General features: G+C 38.3%; 1 protein-coding gene across 1 annotated transcript; it reads right to left on the bottom strand.

Annotated features, from left to right (window-relative positions):
* Positions 1-6,621: 6,621 nt before the first annotated feature.
* LOC306738160 (uncharacterized protein) lies at positions 6,622-11,062 on the bottom strand (the record flags this gene model as incomplete). The annotated part of the gene is made up of 5 exons (XM_079219989.1): positions 6,622-6,864; positions 7,300-7,751; positions 8,266-8,427; positions 9,328-9,475; positions 11,018-11,062. The coding sequence occupies 5 exons, from the start codon at positions 11,060-11,062 to the stop codon at positions 6,622-6,624; spliced, it is 1,050 nt and encodes a 349-aa protein (XP_079076115.1).
* Positions 11,063-13,708: the final 2,646 nt, after the last annotated feature.

The raw sequence follows: 13,708 nt of genomic DNA, 5'->3' as shown, positions 1-13,708 counted from the left end.
TCTCCTGGCGAGCTTCAGCTGCAACAAATTGCCTCCCCAAAAAGACAAAACGCCTGCAGAACAAGATGTTTAGTGTAGAACAAGTCTTTTGACAAATGTCACGTGCTGGAGGGGAAAACCGCGAGTCCAGACGCTTTTGTTGTCTTCGTGCAGCACGGTATCAATTGCAGAAAACACAAAAAAAAAATGATTACATTTAATTACAAAGAGAGGATATGCTATAGAAATGAGGAGTGAAATACGAAGGTTGTTTGTACTCTTCTAAGGTTAAGGAGAGTCAATAACGCCCAGCGTGAAAAGGCAAGTAGGTTAACTAGTCGGAGAGCATTTCAGCAAACAACCTGCAAGATAAACAAAGTCTGTTTTTAACTTTGCAAGAGCGAACAGAGCAAAGTCACGTGACCAAAACACGGACGGGGAGTGGTCAGTAGAGGGGGTGGGTGCTGGTCGTCTCTGACCAATCACAGAGCAGGACGGGAACAACACGTCTCATGTCACTAAACAAATATGTCCGCCACATTTAGATATGTTTGGCTATGTTATTAGAAGGACAATCCCTAACACAAGTATATATATACATATATATATATATTTGCCAAGTACAGTTTTACTTAATATATGCAGTTCATGACCCCAAACATAACATGTAATTCCTGTCTGCTCAAGAACTATAATGTTTTTTGTGGGAATTGCTGCCAAATCTGTGGCTACTGGATGTGTTTGTTTGTTTGCTTTATCTTACATTACGCATTTGCGAATCTTATTTGTTTTATACAATAAATAGTTTGTATCTGGTTAGGAACTTATAAACGTTGCATGTCATTTCCAGTTCACTAATGTCTTCTATACAGTAAAGGCAAACATGGCACATAAATATTTTAAAAGGAGCGGTAAAACAAGACTAAGAATGTTTTGCTTAATTTTAAGGGAGTAATAATGGTAAACTTCCTATACCTGGCAAAAACCTTTTCTTTATTGATGTATTTTTGTCATCCAAAGTTACACCACCAGATGGAGCTGAAAACATGTGCAGATAAGTTTGATGAGGGCCAATCAGCATTTAGGTGCCCTTGGTATTTAGCAGCAAACTATCTTTTTCTAACCAAGTACTGTAAATGTGGGGCACTGTCAATGGTTTTACAAAATTTTCCGGACTTTTTAAAATCACCTCTATGGGAGCTATTGGTTACTCTTTTCATCCATCTAAGTCACATGACAGTTAACACACAAAATCCGGTTTATACTAATCATATTGTAAAAATGGTCTTATAGGCCAATAATAAACAACTGGTTCTTCCACTGTCTGAGCAATCCCTACAGATTGTTTAGGCTTCCTGTGTTATAGTGTGATTAAACACATATGCATGTAGGAATATGTATCAAGACCAAAATGTTGAATGTCTTGAAAATACATTTTTGACACAAGGATCCCTCCCATTGTCCAGTCATATGAAAGTGGTTGATATATTGCAAGCATGTTTGACAACAAAAGACTGCTAATATAATCCTACTGCATGTTGTATTGGTCTTCACTGATACACAGTGCTGTCAGCTACACAGTCACACATTTCAAACGCTTCTTTTTTGTGTGTTTTACTCGTGAAAAGGTGAAGCTTTCAGAGTGAGTGCAGCCTGATGATTCATCTTGAGTCACAGTGACAGCTATTCATGAGTGGGTGTTTTTAGCTCATTCCCTGCTTAAAAAAAGTCAGTACATTTGCTGTATTTCAAAGCAGAATATTGTTTGTACCCCAGGCCTCTACAACAAGAGATGTGCGTAATGTTCTCAAAAGTACAGACATGTATTTGGTAGCACTTGGTAGCGTTTATTTTTACACAAAATCCACAGTTTTTGTTGAATAAAGTAGAGCAGACGTCCGTGTCCAACAAGGTATAATTCCCAATGATCATTAATGAAAAACTTCAAAAAGGAAGAAACTTAAATACAACCTCACCTTCTGGAAAAAAGCACCAGGACATTTGCAACCAAACAAATATATCTAAAAATGTGCTTGCATCTCAATGCTTAGATTTTACATCAAAGTATGCATCACACATCTCTATGCTATACACCAAGATAAAAAATGAACTGTATATTTATGATGAAATAAAAATGTTTGGATATTCATATTGACAAATACCAACATTAATCAACTTTGGCCTCATAATAAGCGACAATGATTTAACACCACAACAACACAGCCGACAGTAACTCTCTCACACATGCGTACAACACACTGAAGAGCTGCAGGTAGAATTGCACAAGGATACCCTCAAAGAACACCACACTTTGTAGCAATAATAATCTGAACTATTCCACATACAATCACATAAAGATACTTCAATAAATCCTGCTGTCTCATAAACTGCAGGAGTAAAAGGAGCAACCTTGTTTCCTAGGAACAGGGTTTGACATTACGTTTTTTTCCTGGCAAAACATTTTAGCCGTACCAAGGCGGGCTCTGTTTTTTTATTTTTTATTCTTCAATTCTTGGCATTACAAAATAAAAGTCAGTAGAAATATAGAGTAAATATTATCTTGATAAGGAGAAGTAAACAGTCCTTTTCAGTCAAAACTCAGCGAGGTAACAGTCTTATATCAGGCCTTGGCCTTCTGTGGCAATGAGGGTTGAGTTTGGGCATTTAGTCTATACGAGCTGCTGACAGTGCAAATGAATATCAAACTAGTTCCATATACACTGAACTCAGATCAGTTTGGCATCAATGTAAAATCCGAGCTGGGGTAAAACTAGACTGTGCCACATGCGTTATGATTACATTCGAGTCACAGAGCTAACCATCTGTTTGAAAAATTAACATAAGGTCATTTAACAACACTTTCAGAATCCAAAAAGACAACTCTATCCATCTGGATAAAACAATCACCATTGCAATGCTGTTGCACAATAAATACATATATATTTATACATATTGAAATGTCTTCCTAAGTTTCAACTTTATTTTCTAAGCATTATATTTACTATTATTTATTTTTGTTGAATTACATTCTTCGTCTTTTTTTATGTCCAACTTAATGTATGCTACACATGCCTGAAGACTAGATCAATTTACTGCAAATATATTCTAAAACAAAACAAAAACAAAACAAAAAAGTTCTCTTTACAATTAGATTTTGAAGACCTTAATGTCTAAAATCAAAATCACTGACGGAAAATGTACTGTGGAGAACCCTTCCCTTCCAAGTAATACTATAATTATAGTATTACTATTATATTAATAGATTAATATTACTTATTATAATATTAAATGGTTTCGTTGAGCCATTTTATGGGAAATTGTTTCTCACAAATCATCATGATATGTTTAATATATAAGAAAATGGAACTCAATTTCCAACATATTGTTTCCCTCCCGAATACTGTTGAATGTGAAACATATTTGGCCTCAATATAAACAAGATGTAACATATGATTCAAGAACAAAGATATGCATTTGCATGAAAATTAAGACAAAAAAAATAGAAATAAACATCAATGTAGAAAAATAAACAGAAACTTAATGGTTCATGTCATACAATTGGAGGAAGGGCCGACGTTTCTCCAACTGCCCTTTTTTGTGGAAAAGGAAACAGAGTTGTAATTGGGAAATCAAAATCTTTTATACCACATTTTAAATCCAAATAGACAAAAGAAGTCCAGAATCTGGAAATATATTCAGAATATATATATATATATATATATATATATATATATATATATATATATATATATATATATATATATATATCTGTGACCAAAATGTAATGACAATACAAGAGGCACAAACTGGGGCTAAAGTAAAACCAGATAATCTGAGTTTGCATTTGGGAGAAACCTTAAGTCAAAGGCATTTAAAATTAAGCGATATGTACAATCAAGGGCCTTTGCCCAGCACAGCTCACGGATCAGTTCTAAAGAGGTAAATGTATTTTTCACAACAGTTAATTTCCTATCAACCAGCATAAACTAGAGTAAGGAAAAAAGTGTGAATACTATTGCTAAATACTATTTTTGCAAGTCTCACATGTACTGCGTACTGTGTATATTTTATAAAGAGACTGCTAAGCACTGTTAGAAAATGTTTGCCCATTTGATGTACGACTACACACAATATACAGAAAACACACACACACACACACACACACATTCGCATAGCAGCAGTAAACTCTAGAATGCCTAACAGAAAGTCTATTTTCATCTAGGCACCATACACTTTGATAAACATACATTAGCTAGAACTCGTGAGAAAATAACAACTGTCAAATCTTTCTCCAAGAAATGTACAGCAGCCAAAAGGCTTACATGTTGATATGTTCAGAGGGTGAACTGTCTCCGTCAGAGCATCAGCCACCTCTGGGACAAACCTCTGAGTCACCGCAAACAAGCTCAGATGATCAGAGGATGTCAAAATTATCTTCATAGCAAACCAAAACCTGCTCGCACTCCCGATACACGAAAGATTTGTCTATGACAAATAAAGGTATTATCAAGCCGAACCAAGGCAACATTTTCTGTCCACATAACTATAAATGAGTTAAAAGCTTTGCCTTTCCGACGTTAGACAATAAAATTGGTTTTGCACTGAGCCAAGGACACAGCGAAGTGGCCTCGATTAACTACGGAGACGTTCGTCTCATAAAAGCTACAGCAATACAAACATGTACAAACATGTGATTGGATACATTCTCCTTTTTCTAAATCTTGTTCTATGTTTCAGTACATTTTGTACTAAGAATAAATTACGAGAGAGTACATATGTGCTATTCCCACTGCTAAAACCAGTATCAACTTGATATGATCCTAGGGATTACAGAGCATCACTCAAGGTATATCAGCAGGCAGAGACTTCTCTCTACTGAAAGACAATGTACAACTGACAAATTATTACATACAAAAACAGGATCAACTGGGATACATTTAGAGGAAAGCGTTCAACTCTCAGAAGTGACCACATTTACTGCCAAAGCCATAGCGGCATTACTCTGACTTTAAACCACCACCTGGTACATTTACCACTTTGATATCTCACAAGCAATACTTGACTCAGACAGAAATTACAATGGGCACTTTATTTAAAAGTGTCTACTCAAAATCCACACCTGGCAGATGGTATTGCCTTGCTGCATTGTTGAGCACTTTTCCAGAGGTTCTCAGTCAAGCTATAAAAATTCCCCGTAAACAATTTAAGCGTATCATTTCGTTGTGATGCATAACCTTTTACATTCATAATCAGTGATGAGATTAGGCTTAATGTGTCTGCCTTGTAAAAACTCAACAGTCCGTCCATGGAGGAATCCGATTCACATTGCCTTGCAAAAATGGCAACGACCAACGAGGAACATGTTCAAACACATTCAATCCAAAGTCAAACAGTAGTTTGTTGTACAGTATAATCATGTAACAGTATGAAACAACAATGTAAACTCATAATACCATTGTAAAGCTTTGCCACCCACACATTCAAATGTATGCTTGCACCCATTTTCCTTTAGGGAGCAACATAAGACAATGTATAAGACACACTTCTTGAATCAGTTATAATCGTTCCCTTCTTATTTCCTCTAAAACAAAGGGAAGTATGCTGGTGAAAGCAAACATTTCACCCTACAACAAAAAGGTCACAGGTTACTCAAGTCTTGTTCAATGGTTGTGAACCTCTTCCAAAGATAGAATACATTTAATTAAGATAATACAATGTGATCCAGACAGAATTAGTTAGAGCTGCTCTTTCAAAAATGAACTGTTCAGTGATCAGTCTCACATTTGTTTCAATTAAAAAAAAGATGTTCGCACAGTCTAGTAAACGGTCTTGTTCAATGCTGCCGATTTGAGAAATATGGTTCATCCCAACCTTTTCGTTACGTGACCCTTTAGAATGAAAAATACAAATGTTGTGACCCCATCACACATTGCATATGTCAAAAACATTGTGAACAGGGCAGTTAAAGTTTGATTTTTGCTTCTCAGATTTTTTTAACTTGAAGAATTTTTAAATGCCCACAGAGTTAAAACTATCCACAATTGTATATTCAAAAAAGCCAAAAAATAAAGAAGCATTATTATATAATTTTCTTTAGTAGAACTATGCATTTCTCTTTTCTTAAACTGTTTATCATCACGACACCTCTGATTCATCTTGTGACCCCCATTGGGAACCACAGACTATTAGGGTTTTCCTTTCAAGGAGCAAAAAGGCCTTTTTTTCAGACATGTTGTATCATGCAGAGAAAAGAGAGAGGAAAAGTAGACAGTAGAGAGAAAGCTGGATGTTGACACAGAGCCACTGGTAAAAATGGATATGGTTAACATGTGGGAAAATGAAGGCAGAGAAGAAGCAATTCATTAGCATCTTCATCACTTCAAAGAAAAAGATATTCCTCCGCCCGAACCCATATATAAATAAATAAATTAACTACAAAGTAGAACTTTCAGGTGTCGGCTTGTCTTGGAGTTTCTCATTTGAATACAGAGAAAACGATACTCCCTTACACATCCTGTCCCCAACCATTCAAAGTAAGACCTACAAGACTTTTCACCTACTAGTCTTGATCTGTGACAGTGCCATCAAGCAGAAACATCTCACTTTTTTCACTCATTTGACTACATCTCACAGGCTGTAAGCTTACGAGGACTTCACAGCGATGAAGGCCTCGTCTGTCTTCTGGTTGATACTGGAGGATGAAGAGATGTGGCCGTGCTGGTCAGCGCAGTCGTTCAGGAGTGGTGACTGAGCGGAGGCCTTCGCTCTGAGGGAACAGTCCACGCTGTCATGCAGCACGTCTGCACTCTCCTCTTCCTTCACAGCCTCTTTTCCTCCTTTCCCAAAACGCCCCTTCTGGAGTTCCTCTTCCTCTTGTTCCTCTCTCTTCACCCGGCAACGACATACCTCGATGCCCGAGTCGCCCGTTAGCCGTCGATGCCGGTAATGATCCTCATCGTCGTCTTCTTCTTCCTCCTCGTCCTCGTCTTCTTTTTCTCGTTTTTGCTCTTCTTTGTTGTTGCATTGTGTGAAAACAACCACAGTTGAGGAGAAAATGGCCTGTTTAGGGGGAGACAGAGTGCACCTGGGGGCTTGACCAAAAGGTGGGGCATCATCTTCTTTCTCTCTCTGAATGGCTACAGCTCCAAGTGGGTCCGAGAAGATGAGAGGATGGACTTGAACAGGAGGAATGGAAGATAACAGAATGAGGGGAGAGAGTGGGAGGCGAGAAGGGTGTGAAGGACGGGGGTGTAAAGGAAGAGAGAGAGATGGAGCTGAAGACGAGAATCCATCACTGCCATTGGAGGGCCGTCTTTGTACCGGTATGACATCTGGAGTGGCCGCAGGCATAACATCAGGTTGAACTTGTGATGAAGGTGTCGGGGAAGAAGTTGGTGTGAAGTTGGCCCCAAACCTTGACATGACAGCATAGTCGCCCCCTGCTTCACTGGGTGTGGAGATGTGGCTGCTGTCATATGTCTCGTCTGTCACCTGGACAGAGAAGGAGGTGCTGCAGGGGGAAGTGAGGGAGCAAGACTCGCAGGAGCAGCTGGTGTAGTTGTCAGAGCTCTGGGAGGACGTCAGGCCACTGGGACCAGGGCCCAGATACGGAGGGCAGGGGTGACGGTGGTGGTGATGATGGGAGTAAGAGGAGCTAGGACCCCCCATGGCACCTCCCTGCAGGGCGAAGACAGAGCTGTAAGGCGGAGGAGGGGTGCTGGGCTCCGCCGCCACCTCTTCGTAGGAGGGCAACTTGAAGGAAGCCAGAAAACCTGTGACAAAAGAAATATCACAAATTAGCTCAAAAGTGTAGTCTGCTACTTGATTGGAGATACAGTACTCCATACTTGTCATAATATTATTAATCCCCAACTTAAACTAGTCCAACAAATGCACTATATACTTTTAGTTTCAGTGATGTTTGCTAAAAACTACAGTGGCGGAATGGGTGGAAGGCAAAACATGTGTTGCTTATGTTATTCAGTATCTGTCTGACAGACTAGTTGTTTCTGAATTAACAATTAATGTGGATCCAAATAAAACAACAAAACTGCAGATCTGAATGTAGAATGTAGTTTAAATTCAGTTTCCTCAGAAAAAACAGCACACTAAGGGAACCAGAAAATATATAAGTGTAATATGGAATATTTATTTTGATATATTAAACACTGTTTAAGGATAACTTTAACTTTAAAAAGTCTCAGACTATGCAGTTCCCCTGATAGTAGACCTACACAATTAAACATAGAATACATATGTGAGATGAAATAGCATAAATACACCTACTGAGGTCCAGCATTGAGGACGGGTAGTTGCAGGCTCCGTTATAGGCGATCAGATTGATCTCCCTCTGTCTCTGCTGCTGTTGGATCCTCAGCTTTGCTCGGCGGTGGCGGTAAGCACAGAAACAGCTGAAGAGGATCAGCATTGTCCACAGCAGCCAGAACCCTGCAGAGAACAGGAAATAAAACCAACATCATCATTTATGAAAATAAAGGTTTTGTTCTGTTGTATAAATTACATCTCAGATCTACCTAGAGGCATATACTGTATTCTATAATACTTTTTTTCTTAGCTTTGTTAGCATTCATTTGACGATGATATTAACTTTCAGGCAAACTATTTTAGGAAACCAATTAAGTAGGAGTAAGAATTTGCTGCTTTTATTTTTTTCCAATCGGGATGAACATTTTGAAAAGTCAAAAGTATTACGGTTGGCACATTCAAGGACAAATAATGAATGCAGTGTTTTTTTAGTGGCTCACACTGCAGAGGTAAAGGATACATCCTTTATCAGTAAATGTTCAATGGTATAAGAGGGTGTGATCTCATTCCTTGATGAGTATTAAGATCTAACAATCAGATATAACTAGATAGCATTGCAACATGTAGCATTGCAACATGCAGCCTAAAAACTGTTGTTTGTTGCTTCCAAGTGTGAATCCAAATTATTTGGCAATGGTATTTTAGTTTGAGGTCAAATTAAATTGGCATGAAAACAACAATGAAAGGGAATGTGCAAGGATAAGGAAAATGTCCCAAAAGGTCTATATACCCAAAAGGTATAATGTAAACTTAAAAAAAGTTCTGATAGACCACTATATTATTAAAAAGTGATCTCCGCAAGGGTGATGTTGAGATCTTATGACAATTAGTGAATCTCTAAATAAGACATCAAATGATTTGGACGACATTGCTCTCTAAATTCCCATGTCAGATTATTTCACATACAGTAGCTCGTATTGATATACTGGCTGGATGTTTCACTTAATGCATAGTAAACATGCCAATAATGCAGCATTAGCCGCAGGAACTTGTCACTGTAACACAATCCGTCAGTTGACTCACACCAGAGTTCATAATAGTAGGTGCAGCAGCCTGTCTCTCCGCAGCAGTGCCCCGTGTCACACAGGTAACCTGGGTTGTTGTTTACCCCAGGACAGTACTTTGGACTTACAGTCGGCTGGCTACCAGAACCCCCGTGATGCTTCACCACCTAGTGGACAAAACACTGCATTACATATATTTCCACGGTGAAAACACTGCAGAGATAAAGTCGTAATGGTTGGTATGTCTATAGTATTTCCTTTGGCAGGCAACAGCATGAGCGGGATAATTCATTTCGGCCACATGCAAAAGTGCTTTGACAAAATACTTATCGCCTAAGCGCCACTCAATCTTTTCTCAGAGCTTTTTTGCAAATGAGCCACCTCCATGATAACTGAGCAAACTCCTCTGCTGATGAAGACCATGAGAGGTAGTTGAAAGCACACTTCAGTCACTCCTCATTTCTGATTTAAAAAAAGATCTAAAACAACTTATCTTGACAACACTATGAGGTATCATACAATGTATATGAAAGCATTACACAATATGTTGTTTGTTTCTATATTCCTTTATCTTCCTTGATATTTTTATCTCTAGGATTTGTTGTTTAGAACTTGTATTCTTTTCTTTTACATATTTGAAAAATAAAGTCTGTAAAATTTTGGCGAGCTCATAAAACTGTCTTTAAATGTAATATTAGGTGGGTTCCTTTTACAAGGCCTCAGAGTTGTTGTTTTGTCAACCCACCTGTGCATTTTGTTTTGTTATTGTGTATATCTTCTGTTTTGTTTTTATTTTATTATATGCACAAATAAAGAACCAAAGTTCCAAAAACATGTTGTGGGTGGATCTTAAACCTGACTTGGCCACTTGGGGGCTGTGTAACAATACATATATTTGTTTTTTGTATTGATGTGTGGTTGGGTGAATGTCTGTGGATACTACTGTACATAGTCTAATATTTATGTTGATTATACTTATATTCTTATATTTTGTTCTTAGATGCAAAGTTACTTTGAGTTTACTTTGAGTAATGCCGTGCTACATAAATAAAATTGCCATGACCAACTCCTGAGGGAAATATCTGGCTCGAGCTGGTATGCTCCACTACATTCACCAGCTAGTCCATCTGTCTGTTGCTGTGCTGGTAGTGTACAGTGGTATATGAGCCTTCAAATGTGTCTTCAAATATTGATTAGTTCAGCTTTAAGATTATTTTGTGAGATGATAGTATGTTCGTTGGCAGCTACAGATCAATATTAAATACATAAAAAATCTCCCACCTTATTAACTGTGTGCATGTCAGCCTCCTTCTGAGTAACAGCCACCTAAAATGAAAAATGGAAGGACCTCTGTAAATGTTACAGTTGCATATTAATGATCAGCAAGTCAGTATGAGGGAGAGAGGCAAGTGAAGAACTAATCACAGATATTAACGTCATAAAAAGCTGGCGAATTTCAATGCTTGGGGAGAAAAATCTTGATGAGCTCTGACACTTCAGCAAAACTATAAACCACAATAATAATGCAGCAAAAATAGGTTTCTGTTATGTACATAGTTACCACACATGAGACTGAGATGTGTTAAAACATTATTATGCATTGCCATAGCAACCACTGTGGTTTCGTTTTTTTTTACTCGTGTTGACAATGTTTCATACTATCCGGTGGTATGAAATGTTTAGTGGTGGTTGAAGGTCGAGCTCCTTACCGTAGCAGCTTCAGTCACATCCAGCCCCTGCAGGGATATGGTCATCTAGGAAAAGACAGAGATGAAAAATGGCTAAGAGGGAGCAGTAAAGAGAGAGAAGTTATATTACGTTAATGGAAAGGAAAAAACAAAGGATCGGCACTACATGTTAAAACTGACATGGGCACATACATCACAAGAAACACATTATACTGTGCTGTCATTCGAGTCATCAAGCATGACAAAAAAAAGGCCACTAAACACATTTTCCAGTCTGACAACGCTGGTTACCCGACACTCCTGGCTCTTCAAGGAGCTGGGAAGGTCAATGGCTTTTTAACAAAACCTTTTCCTCCTCTCTGGTTCGAGACAGCGGACAGAAGGCACCATTTCCCAGGCACTATACCTTTTTCGTTCCTTATTTCTTTCCGAACTCACGTGCATGCAAAAGGTACACCTTTAAAAAACGGTGATGACCTGAATGAACGACTAACTGTTTAGTCTAGAAAATATCAGGGGGGAAAAAAGGATTAAAAAAGGATATATCAATTGTTCTCATGAAATTATTTTCACAAGTGTAGCACCTCAACAGGCAATGACACCTACAACAATCACACATGCTGACCTACCTATAAGGATGAGCACTAGCAAATAGGCACCTTTCGTAAATTATCATATAATGACAAAGTCCACATATTATGGAGCACAAAGAAATATGTGCAGTTATGCAACTCAATGCAATTCTGTTACGGTCCAGATAAAAAAATTCTGTGTGTCGCTCACGCCTCTGTAAATGTCATTCAGACCCACTGTGAGGAAAAGAAAAATATGCCTATGTGTGCGCTGCTGGATGTGGGGCCACTGTCAAAAACAATGTGGAGACACTGGGGGCTGTAGCCATGTAAATGAGACCCCCTTTGTTAACAACCTGCTGCAGGTTATGGAGTCAGCATAGGGAACAATGTTGGCTGCAGTGTGTGTGTGTGTGTGTGTGTGTGTGTGTGTGTGTGTGTGTGTGTGTGTGTGTGTGTGTGTGTGTACACCTAGCTAGTATCAGGTAATTACAACAACAGAAGTCAAAGCGCTTAAATCTGTTTGTACAATCCGGGCCTGAATGTTGTATTTATGAAATATTCTAAAACCTGCCAAATTATGATATGAATCAGAAATAATATTTAAATAATCTGTGCCAGTTTTGGGTAGAATGCAGTTTTTATTCCCATTATACAGACACGTTTTGTTGGATACCAAAAAAGTATCTGCAGGAGTCGCGGTGTGTAAGTGACATTCCTGCTGACAATCAACTGTTTGCTTCAAGATTCAAAATGATTTATTCTTTGTCGTTTGCCATCTACTTTGCGATTGTTGATTTTATACAAATAAGATATTCCAAAAACTGTGCGTTTGTTTTCCGATTTGTGAAGACCCCTGAATATTGTGCGACAACGAAACCCTACAGAAAAGTCATGCTTCATATCCAACTGTCAAATGTAACCTCAGGTGGTTCATAAGTTAGCTTTTATACTGTTATGAAAGTCAATCGAGAGGGTTTTCAAGAAGGAGCCGAGTTCCTGTGGTAAGCCCACCACACGGCAGAGAACACTCACACGGGTGTGAAGGGATCATTCAGACTTCCCCAGAGACCACAGGCTAACCACAAATCATTTCCACCCCTTAGGGTCCTACGGTTTGCAAAAGCATAACAACAAACACACACCTTCACTGACACAATCTGAGACGACATGAAACCTGTAAAGAACACGCCAGTTTGTGTGTGTATGTGTGTGTGTGGGGGTGTGTGTGTGTGTGTGTGTGTGTGTGTGTGTGTGTGTGTAAGACTGTGAACCTTTCACTGCCACATGAACCTACAAATGATGAGTGAGGGGAAAATCGAATGGAGGCAGACTGTGAAAGGCTGTAAAACGACAACCATTAAATCAAAGATAATTCAGCCGGTATTTAAGTCGGCAACAGTAAAGTGAGAACATGCACAGAAAACCTGCCACTATGTAATGGAGTCAAGATAATGTCCAACGATGTTAAATTATAAAACGGCCATGAAAATAAGATGTGCTTAAGGTGAGGTTATAACTCCTATCACGGCTGTCATCATGTGGGTTTAAGAGACGCACTTTCATTGTCAGATTGAATTTAAGAAAGACAAACACTTTTTTGCAACACAAAATAAAGGGTCCAGGCATATTAAGACAGACACTGCATCTTTATGTGGAGACTGTAACTATGACCAATTTACGATTTCTTCTCTTAGAAGAAAATCAAAAAGGTAATTCTCCAACTGTCCTTTTTTACTTGTTATAAATGTTATAATTTGGTAATACTGCACTTAATTATGTCAATAAAGCAAATTTAAACTTGACAATTTGATTTGAAAATATTATTTTCTCTCCTCACAAGATTTTCACCTTTTAGTGCCTGAGGGTTTGTGGTTAATTATATTGTACATGTCACGATGACTAGCTGAACATAGATGTCTCTTTCAAATACATTGAAGCCAATGTAGTTTTCATTGCGCTATTATAAACACACATTGTGCTATTATAAACACACGTGTAGAAGCCTAAATATTTTCTGGCAACAACAATAGACTTGAAAGAAAAATCCTCCTTAGTGTTGAGCTGGCAGTGTCCTGTTTATTAGGCTCTAAGGGCCTGTCAGTTAAAGATCTTTTAATCACTCCAACATACATTAAAG

This window comes from Taurulus bubalis (assembly GCF_910589615.1).
Source record: "Taurulus bubalis genome assembly, chromosome: 6".
In the NCBI taxonomy this organism is placed as follows: domain Eukaryota; kingdom Metazoa; phylum Chordata; class Actinopteri; order Perciformes; family Cottidae; genus Taurulus; species Taurulus bubalis.
This window is presented reverse-complemented; position numbering and strand designations above follow the sequence as displayed.